Raw genomic sequence first — 9919 nt, 5'->3', positions numbered from 1 at the left:
AGCTGGGACTACAGGCGCCTCCCAACATGCCCGGCTATTTTTTTGCATTTTTAGTAGAGACGGGGTTTCACCTTGTTAGCCACGATGGTCTCGATCTGCTGACCTCATGATCCGCCTGCCTCAGCCTCCCAAAGTGCTGGGATTACAGGCGTGACCCACCGCGCCCGGCCCACCATACAATTTTTAAAGGCTCAGGTTTCAGACTGAGCCAGCTCCCAGCAGCCCCAACCCTTGGAGAAACGGACAAGTTTTAGAACAGTAGTGGTACTTCCACATTCCAGTAGACATTTGAGTTATTTGCTGGGGGTGAGGCAGTGTTGATTTTACATGGTGCTTATTTATTTATTTATTTATTTAGAGACGGAGTTTCACTCTTGTCGCCCAGGCTGGATTCCAATGGCGCGATCTCGGCTCGCCGCAACCTCCGCCTCCCGGGTTCAAGCAATTCTCCTGCTTCAGCCTTCCGAATAGCTGGAATTAGAGGCATGCGCCACCACGCTCGGCTAATTTTGTATTTTTAGTAGAGACGGGGTTTCTCCATGTTGGTCAGGCGGGTCTCGAACTCCCGACCTCAGGTGATCCGCCCGCCTCGGCCTCCCAAAGTGCTGGGATTACAGGCGTGAGCCACCGCGCCCGGCCTATGGTGCCCATTTCACAGATGAGGGAAGTGACCCAGCCTCTCGGTCCCACTGAGGCACTGAGTCCCTGCCGGCTTCGTTTTGCCTTGCCCCCCAGCCCCTTTCCCCTGCCCCTCTATCTCCCCTGTCGGCTTCCCACGCCAGTCTCTGGTTCTCTGCCTCCTGCTGTTTAGTGGGGTCGAGACAGGGAGGACCGAGGAAGAGAGGGATGTGACTTGGCCCTGGCCACCCCGTGGGTCCACGGCGCTGCCGCAGAACAAGGGCCTGCCATCAGGCCCCTTAGACATCCCTTGCTCCTGCCCTTCTCGGGCTCTGATCGTGTCTCTGCTCCCCCAGGTCGCCCTTTCCAACTATTTTCCTGTCTGCCCCGCTGACGCGTCCGCTGCCGGAGCACCTCCTCTCTCTGACTTTCCTCCTTCCCGCTGCGACCCCGGTTTCGCCCCTCTCCAGCTCTCTCGGTCGCCGGCGCCTGAGCTCTCCGCGGCCACCAGGGGGCGCCCGCGGCCCAGTCTGGGCGCGAGAGCCGCCAAGCGCCCACTCCGTTCCTCCTGGTGCCCCGCCCCGTCCGGCCGCGGCCCCGCCCCTCCCGGTGCCCCGCCCCGTCCGGCAGCGGCCTCGCTCCCTCCGATCCCCCCCGCGCCCGGGACCCCTGGCCCCACTGTTGGGCCAGCTCGCCGGGTCCGGCCATGGGCCCCGCCGCTCGCCCCGCGCTGAGATCGCCGCCGCCGCCTCCGCCGCCGCCTCCGTCTCCGCTGCTGCTGCTGCTGCCCCTGCTGCCGCTGTGGCTGGGCCTGGCGGGGCCCGGGGCCGCGGCGGACGGCAGCGAGCCGGCGGCCGGGGCGGGGCGGGGCGGAGCCCGCGCCGTGCGGGTGGACGTGAGACTGCCGCGCCAGGACGCTCTGGTCCTGGAGGGCGTCAGGATCGGCTCCGAAACCGACCCGGCGCCCCTGCTGGGCGGTCGTCTGCTGCTGGTGAGCGCTGCTGAGCCATCTGGCCGCATCACTAAACCCCTCTCTGAACCCTCCCTAGAGACCCCGCACCCTGAACCGACGTTCATCCTCCACCAAGCCTTGACAGTCCAGCGCCCCTCCCCAGGCTCCCCAGGCCCCCAGCATTCCGGCTTCCCAAACCGGAGAGCCAGATGCTCTGGGAACTCTGGCCTTGGCATCCACTGTGATGACCCCGGCTCCCTCCTCCCCCACACCCTACCTCCCTCTGCTCATGGCCCCTTGCCACACAGATGGACATCGTGGATGCCGAGCAGGAGGCACCAGTGGAAGGCTGGATTGCAGTGGCATACGTGGGCAAGGAGCAGGCGGCCCAGTTCCACCAGGAGAATAAGGGCAGTGGCCCGCAGGCCTATCCCAAGGCCCTGGTCCAGCAGGTGCAGGGGATGTCTATGGGGGAGGGGGCTGGAGGAAAGGATTCCAAGGCATCTGCTAGAGCCAGGCCCTCCTTAGATGGGCCCTTAAGAGCTTGCAGAGAAGCCCTAGGCCTGGTGGGTCAGGGCACCCCAGTTTGAAGAATGGAGTCAGTATGGCTTCGAAGCAGGGAGGTGAGAGGAGGCCAGAGAGAGGTTGAGAAGCTTGACCAGGCTCTGAGAGTATGGGATGGGGGAGCTGCTGCTGACGACCACTGCTGGGACTGCCCTAATAGGACCGGGGAAGGCACAGCGCATCTGGAAGGGAGGCAGGAGGAAGAAAGCAGTTTCCACCTTTGACCTCAAGGAGCTTATGGCTAGTCTGTCCAGAGTTTTGCTCACTGCAGGGCCAGGAGCTAAGAGCAGCTAGGGCTGCAGGTGGTGAGACAGGTGTGCAGGCAGGGTATATGCTAGCCTCTCGCCTTCTATCCCTCTGCAGATGCGGCGGGCCCTCTTCCTGGGTGCCTCTGCCCTGCTTCTCCTCATCCTGAACCACAACGTGGTCCGAGAGGTAAATCGGACCAGGCCGTGAGGGTAAGCAAGCTGGGGAAAAGGGGACCCAGGCCTGCTGACCTCCTTGTCTCCCTGCAGCTGGACATATCCCAGCTTCTGCTCAGGCCAGTGATCGTCCTCCATTATTCCTCCAATGTCACCAAGCTGTTGGATGCATTGCTGCAGTGAGTTGGTATTTAGACTTCAAAGGACTGACCCTGGGTACAGAGAGCCCCTGGTTCTCCCATGGACTGAGGGGGCTTGGGACCAGGGCCTTACCTGTTAGCCTTTTTTTTTTTTTTTTGAGATGGAGTATCACTCGTGTTGCCCAGGCTGGAGTGCAGTGGCGCAATCTCGGCTCACTGGAACCTCTGCCTTCCAGGTTCAAGTGATTCTCCTGCCTCAGTCTCCCAAGTAGCTAGGATCACAGTCATGTGCCACCACACCCAGCTAATTTTTTGTATTTTTAGTAGAGACAGGGTTTCACCATGTTGGCCAGGCTGGTCTTGAACACCTGACCTCAGTTCCACCTGCCTCGGCCTCCCAAAGTGCTGGGATTACAGGCATGAGCCCCCGTTGCCACTGCTGCTGCTGCTGCCCCTGCTGCCACTGTGGCTGGGCCTGGCAGGGCCCGGCCTAACTGTTAACTTTTTTTTTTTTTTTTTTTGAGATGGAGTTTCGCTCTGTCACCCAGGCTGGAGTGCAGTGGCGCGATCTTGGCTCCCTGCAAGCTCTGCCTCCCGGGTTCATGCCATTCTCCCACCTCAGCCTTCCAAGTAGCTGGGACTACAGGTGCCCACCACCATGCCCGGCTAATTTTTTTGTATTTTTAGTAGAGACGGGGTTTCACCATGTTAGCCAGGATGGTCTCGATCTGCTGACCTTGTGATCTACTCGTCTCGGCCTCCCAAAGTGCTGGGATTACAGTTGTGAGCCACCGCACCCAGCCAACTGTTAGCTTTAAGACTGCCCTCTCGGCTGGGAATGGTGGCTCATGCCTGTAATCCCAGCACTTTGGTAAGCCAAAGAAGGAGTATCACTTGAGTCCAGGAGTTTGAGACCAGCCTGGGCAACATGGCAAGACTCAAGTCTCTACAAAAAATACAAAAATTAGCTGGGCATGGTGGCACATGCCTGTAGTCCCAGCTAATCAGGAGGCTGAAGTGGGAAGATCACTTGAGCCCCGGGGGTAGAGGCTGCAGTGAGCTGTGACTGTGCCACTGCACTCCAGTCTGGGTGACAAAGGGAGACCCTATCTCAAAAAAAAAAAAAAAGAAAGACTGTCCTGTCCCAGGCTGAAAAATGGGTGAGGGGATGGGAAGGAGGTGCCAGAGCCTGGAGCTTGGAGCAAGGAGGTGGCTCTGTGGGCAGAGAGGACTGGCCCCAGCAAGGAGGAAGATGGACTTGCAGGCTTCCCTGGCCTGGCTGGTGTGAAAACTGGAAAAACCAATAGAGAGAAAAGGCCTGGGGCAAAGTGTAAGGCCAACAGGGGCGACAGTCGTAGGTATCCTTTTCCTGCAGAGCTGGGGTGGGTGGGTCTGGGCCTCCCTTCCCAAGAGTCCTTCCATCTGGCCCCGGTGACTTTCCCTCCCAGGAGGACCCAGGCCATGGCTGAGATCACCAGCGGAGAGTCCCTGTCTGCCAATATCGAGTGGAAGTTGACGTTGTGGACCACCTGTGGCCTCTCCAAGGATGCCTATGGAGGATGGCAGGACTTGGTCTGCCTTGGAGGCAGTCGTGCCCAGGAGCAGGTGGGTGCTAGCAGATTACACGGGGCCTAGGGAAAGGAGGCTCGTGGGGCCATATACATGGCTTTGTATTGCAAATCCTGTGGCTTCTCCCCACCTTAGTGACAAGGACGGCCTTTCCCACCCCACAGGAGTGCTGTGAGTGTTCAGAGACATGGTGTAGGTGGGCGCTCAGTGGGGCGCCTGGGCCAGGTCACATGTAGTCAGTGTTAGCTGCCGTCCTCATGTTCTGCAGGCATTGGGAAGCCTTATTCCACTGCCTGTAAAGTTCAGACCCCTCTGCGTGGCTTTCCCAGCTCTCTGCATCACTCACTCACTCTATTTTTCTAGTCCTTTTTCCTATGCTCTGGCCACCCTGTACCAATGACTGCACATGCTCAGGCCTTCTGCCACTGGGCCTTGTCTACGCCTGGCTGTAGACGTGGACACCTTTTCTCTCTGTGTCCACACGTCCTAGTCTAGTTAGAACCTTCACAACTCATCCTGCCACGTTTCTTTGGAAAGCCTCCCTCCCACCCCAGCTTGAAGTCCCCTCCCTCTCTCTCTCTTTTGTATCACAACAAGGCGGTCAGGCCGTCCATGGGCTTCTTGGGACAGCCCATCCTGCATGTGATGAGGCACGTCACTTTGTCTCCTGACAGCCAGGACTGTGTTTTACCATCTCTGGATTTCCAGCGCTTGGCATCAGGGCATTCAAGGGTATTCTGTCCACAAGCATTTCTTGAGTCCCTACTCTGCTGGGCAGTCACGTCCCGGTCTCCTGGTGTACACCCTCCAGCAGGTGTTGGCCACTGTGGGCTGTGCAGGGCAGCTTCAAGTGGGGCAATCTTGGGATCAAATCCTGGCTTGGAAACCTTAGCTGGCTGGTCTCAGCTGGGAGTTTCACCTCTCTGGCCTCATGTTCCTCATTTGCAAACAGGGACGGTACTCTGTGTATCGCTGTCATGGGTGGCCCACACAGGCCTCTGGACAGGGCAGGCATTGGTGAGAGGCTTGGGGTGGGGCTGTGCGCAGTCTGCAGGTGGGTCTGGCTGCTCAAGAGGGCAGACCTGAGCAGCCTTGGCCAGGCTGCAGGCAGGGGTCAAGGTGGTCCCAACCCAAGTATTGGGTGGCCATGGCCGCTAAAGTGTCTGAAGGGTGGCTGGAGTAGGCATCTCAGTGGCTGGCCTGATGGGCATCAGGCTCTCAGTCCTGACCCCAGGGCCCAGTCACTGTGCCTCCAGCCTCTGGGAGTCCAGAGCAGCAACACCCATGTATCAGGAAGGTCTGATGAACAGCAGTGGCACGATCTTGGCTCACTGCAGCCTCGACCTCCTGGGCTCAAGTGACCCTCCCACCTCAGCCCCCCAAGTAGCTGGGACTACAGGCATGTGCCACCATGTCTAGCTAATTTTTGTATTTTTTGTAGAGATGGGGTTTCACTATGTTGCCCAGGCTGGTCTCGAACTCCTGAGCTTAGGCATTCGGCCCACCTCAGCCTCCCAAAGTGCTGGGATTACAGGCGTGAACCACCATGCCCAGCTAACGAACAGTCCTTACTGCTCTGATGGCAAGCTCCCATCCTGCCCTCCATCCTCACCTGGGGCTCTGCAAGGCGTGTTCCCCAAGATGCACTGAACCTGGGGCACATAGGGCTCCCCAGGATGCAATGAGCCTGGGGAGGCTGGGTCTTTGGCCTGCAGCGGAGCTTCAGGCCGGCCACACTTTCAGCCCACCCAGCTGGCTGCTCTGAGGCATGGAGCTCTACAGCAGGCTCTGCCCTGGAGAGCTTATGCCATAATGGCCACTTAGTCCTGGCATGGGGCTCAGGGGAGTGTCACTTTGTCTCCTGACAGCCAGGGCTGTGTTTTATCATCTCTGGATTTCCAACACCCAACACTTGGCATCAAGGGCATTCAAGGGTATTCTGTCCACAAGCTTTTTTTTTTTTTTTTTTGAGACAGAGTTTCGCTCTTGTTGCCCAGGCTGGAGTGCAATGGCGCAATCTCGGCTCACCACAGCCTCCGCCTCCCAGGTTCAAGCGATTCTCCTACCTCAGCCTCCCTAGTAAGCGGGACTACAGGCATGCACCACCACACACAGGCTAATTTTTTGTATTTTTAGTTGAGACGGGGTTTCTCCATGTTGGTCAGGCTAGTCTCGAACTCCCAACCTCAGGTGATCCGCCCACCTCGGTCTCCCAAAGTGCTGGGATTATAGGCATGAACCACCGCGGCTGGCCCCAAGCATTTCTTGAGTTACTTCTCTGCCAGGCAGTGATGCCCCGGTCTCCTGGTGTACAGCCCCCAGCACGTGTTGGCCAACGTGGGCTGCTCCAGCCCTGGGCTCATGGGGGCCCAGTCTGGAGAGCAGATAGGCCAGAGACATGCTGTCACTCTGCTGGGGTAAGCACAGAGCTGGTGGTGGCCCCGGCACCCTCTAGGGCATGATAAAGGCACTCAGCCTGGGGCTTGGGGACAGCTTCCTAGAACAGGTGGCACTGCCCAGCTGCAGCTGGAGGAGAGAAGAGGGCAGGATGGAGAGGGGAGCTGGGGCTCACAGACACTTCCCAGTGAGGGCCCCCAGAGCACCTCCACTGTGAGCAGAGCAATGGTTTGTGGCACTAGCAGCACCAGGCTTGTCTAGAGCGGTGGCCTCTTCATATCAGATCATTTCTCAGCCCCTCTTCCCCACATGACGGTAGATGAGCTTCAGCATCGGTCGGGGAAGAACACGATGGCAGAGCAGTACTCAGCTGCAGAGAGCTTTGAAGTGAATGCATGTGTTAGTCCTAACACATCCACAGACCCTGTGCAGAGGCGCACCTGGAGGGAGCATGCTGTGTTTTGCTTACTCCGCTGCGCCATCTCCTGAGCCAGCTGTTGAGTAGTCAGAGCGCAGCAGCCACACCGCATCTGGGGCAAGTTGAGTCAAGATCACTGTGGTTCCCTCAGTCACTCTGAGGCTGCCCAGGGGCCCGGGGCCCCCAGGCTTTAAAGTGTTCTCTCAGTCATGTTTCCTTTCCAAATTCACTCATTCCACAAAGATGGTGGGAGGTGCTGGGTTAGAGTGGTGACCACATCAGCTATGGTTACCTCCCACCGATGGGAGCGCACAGACCCCCAAGGGCAGCTGCAAGGGAACGCTGGGTAGAGCGGGTGTGAGGAGGGCGGGGCAGCGGGAGGTTAGAGGGGCGCATTCACCCAGCCATAAGAGGTCAGGGAGCTTCTAGAGCAAGATGTGGTGGAGGCAGTAGCCGAGGAAAGGGATAAGGTGGAAGAGGGTATCCAAGACAGGGAACAGTGTGGAAAGGCACAGACACTGAGAGGAGGCAAGTGGCACTGCAGGGAAGGAGCTCAGGCAGGGGAGCTGCAGGGCCTGGTGTGCAGGGGAGAACCCTCTGACCGTAGGTGGGAAGTGGGTGGCAAGGAGGGCATGAGACCCACCCCCGCCCAGGAGAACGAAGCAACAGGCCTTGGGGGCTGGCTCCCTCCCGTACCGGGGGGTGCGAACGTTCAGGCTGGATGGGTGAGTGGCTGATGGCAGGGCCTGAGAAAGCCGACCAGGAGGAAGTGCAGGAGGATGGGGGTGGGAGAGTGAGCAGGTCCCAGGCTGGGTGCTGGGTTGCTGGGTGCTGGGTTGGGGAGTCTCTGAGGCTACCAGATAGAAGCTTCTGTGTATGCAAAACATCAGGTTTGTTGCCCAGAGAGCCCTGGGCTGGGAATGGATGTGGCTCTCCTTGGAGCTGGATGGGAAGACGTGTAGGGCAGAGTGAGTGATCCTGAGAAGCACACAATGGAAGAGACGGAGCCTTCGGAAGAGGAAGCTGGGGACTGCAGGGACACAGAGGCCATCAGCACACCTCACCTGCCTGCTCCCTGGCATTCCTGGGGGTAGATGTTCCTAAGGGAGGTGTGTGGGGGTGGCCCCATGTCCCTGATGACTGCTTCCCTCCCCAGAAACCCCTGCAGCAGCTGTGGAACGCCATCCTGCTGGTGGCCATGCTCCTGTGCACAGGCCTCGTGGTCCAGGCCCAGCGGCAGGCGTCGCGGCAGAGCCAGCGGGAGCTCGGAGGCCAGGTGGGAGCCAGCCCCAGGGAGCCCCAGCACCCTCAGCCCTTGGACCTGCAAGACTGTGCCCGTCCTCTCCCCACAGGTGGACCTGTTTAAGCGCCGCGTGGTGCGGAGACTGGCATCCCTCAAGACACGGCGCTGCCGGCTGAGCAGGGCAGCGCAGGGCCTCCCAGATCCGGGTGCTGAGACCTGTGCGGTGTGCCTGGACTACTTCTGCAACAAACAGGCTAGTGCCCTGGGTAGAGACCAGCCATCAGCTCACCTGTGATGCCTCCCACCTTACTCCTGGGACCTTGGAACCACCCCCACCAGGCCCTTCTCCTTCAGCCCCCAGGGCTACAGAGCAGAATTTCAGGGGGGTGGGGGAAGCCGTGAGGTTTCAGTTCCCCAGCTGAGGCGAGGGGCATGGGACCAGGCACCCCCACGTGGAGTCCTGCTTCGGTGACCTGAGCCCTTCCTCCCCCACCCCTGTAGTGGCTCCGGGTGCTGCCCTGTAAGCACGAGTTTCACCGAGACTGTGTGGACCCCTGGCTGATGCTCCAGCAGACCTGCCCACTGTGCAAATTCAATGTCCTGGGTGAGCACTAGGGGCGGGGTCCCTCGGCCTACTCTGCCTGCTCCTCACCTGATGCCTCTCTCCCTGTTCTTCTTCCCCTCCCCTGCAGGGAACCGCTACTCCGATGATTAGCCACCCAGCTGGACTCTGCACATGGGGATGGACCCTTCCTGCCTGCACCCCGGTCCTCAGCCTGGGCTCCCAGGACAGGACAGGATGGGACAGCAGGATAGACAGGACAGCAAGCCCAGTGGGTGGGAGGAAGGATGAGGGCCCCACCATGTCCACACTGGGAAGGAGGGCCCCACAGCTTCAGACTGAGGATCTAGGGCTGGGACCTGTCAGTCAAGGAAGAGAGGTCACTTTGGGACCTTCTCTGCAATCCTGTGACGTGAGTCTGCCCTCCTTACAGGCAGCTCCCAGGTCAATAAGGAAAGAGAATATGGGGCCAGTGTAGCTGTCGCCAGGGTTCTGGGAGCTCCCTGTGGCCTGTCTGGGAATCCCTGGGGGCTGAGACTACAGTGGCCAGGTTTTGTGCTTATTTATTGGGGGGTGGGTTGAGGGAAGAGCTATCTGGCCTTGGGGTACCCTGGCCTGACTGTCTTTCAGGATACTTCTTGTCAAGGCTGTCTGCCTGTTGCCTTTGGTCCTCAAGCACTGGGAGCCATGGGTCCCACTGCCTGTCCAGCCTGGCCTCCTTCCTGGGCCTGGGTAGGGCCAGAGGTCTTAGAAACCGTCCTGTTCTGGACTCCTTGGCTGCGGCTTTGTGTTGCTGACCGGGATACTCGAAGCCACAGGATCAATGTGGTGCCTCATCCAGGGGCATCCTTTTTTTTTTTTTTTTTTTTTAAGAGTTGGAGTAGGGAAGGTTTAATAGTAAAATAAACGTGGCTATATTTTAACATAAGATGTAAAATGTGTATAGGTGTTTTAAGATTTTAAAAAGTTACCTTAGGTTCTACTGCCTGTGGTAGATGGAATTCTAAGATGGCCCCCAAGGTCTCCCACTACCA

At 58.9% G+C, this 9919-nt stretch overlaps 1 protein-coding gene across 2 annotated transcripts; it reads left to right on the top strand.

Annotated features, from left to right (window-relative positions):
• Positions 1-1217: 1217 nt before the first annotated feature.
• Positions 1218-9813, top strand: RNF215 (ring finger protein 215). 2 transcript variants are annotated; one of them, XM_003812020.5, is made up of 9 exons: positions 1219-1609; positions 1879-2022; positions 2498-2569; positions 2650-2735; positions 4145-4301; positions 8237-8356; positions 8433-8576; positions 8825-8927; positions 9016-9813. In XM_003812020.5, the coding sequence occupies exons 1-9, from the start codon at positions 1325-1327 to the stop codon at positions 9036-9038; spliced, it is 1134 nt and encodes a 377-aa protein (XP_003812068.2). In that variant the 5' UTR covers positions 1219-1324; the 3' UTR covers positions 9039-9813. The 2 variants fall into 2 exon arrangements, with proteins under 2 accessions (XP_034804466.1, XP_003812068.2); XM_034948575.3 differs by lacking the exon at positions 8825-8927 and having other exon boundaries at positions 1218-1609.
• Positions 9814-9919: the final 106 nt, after the last annotated feature.

The sequence above is a fragment of the Pan paniscus genome, chromosome 23 (genome assembly GCF_029289425.2).
Source record: "Pan paniscus chromosome 23, NHGRI_mPanPan1-v2.0_pri, whole genome shotgun sequence".
NCBI lineage: Eukaryota > Metazoa > Chordata > Mammalia > Primates > Hominidae > Pan > Pan paniscus.
This window is presented reverse-complemented; position numbering and strand designations above follow the sequence as displayed.

Bases quoted from the DNA above. Each gene is read 5' to 3' on its own strand.
- RNF215 (XM_034948575.3), top strand. From the start codon at position 1,325: ATGGGCCCCGCCGCTCGCCCCGCGCTGAGATCGCCGCCGCCGCCTCCG. The intron at 1,610-1,878 runs GTGAGCGCTGCT...CTTGCCACACAG, and splicing joins TGGGCGGTCGTCTGCTGCTG to ATGGACATCGTGGATGCCGA. The intron at 4,302-8,236 runs GTGGGTGCTAGC...TTCCCTCCCCAG, and splicing joins GCAGTCGTGCCCAGGAGCAG to AAACCCCTGCAGCAGCTGTG.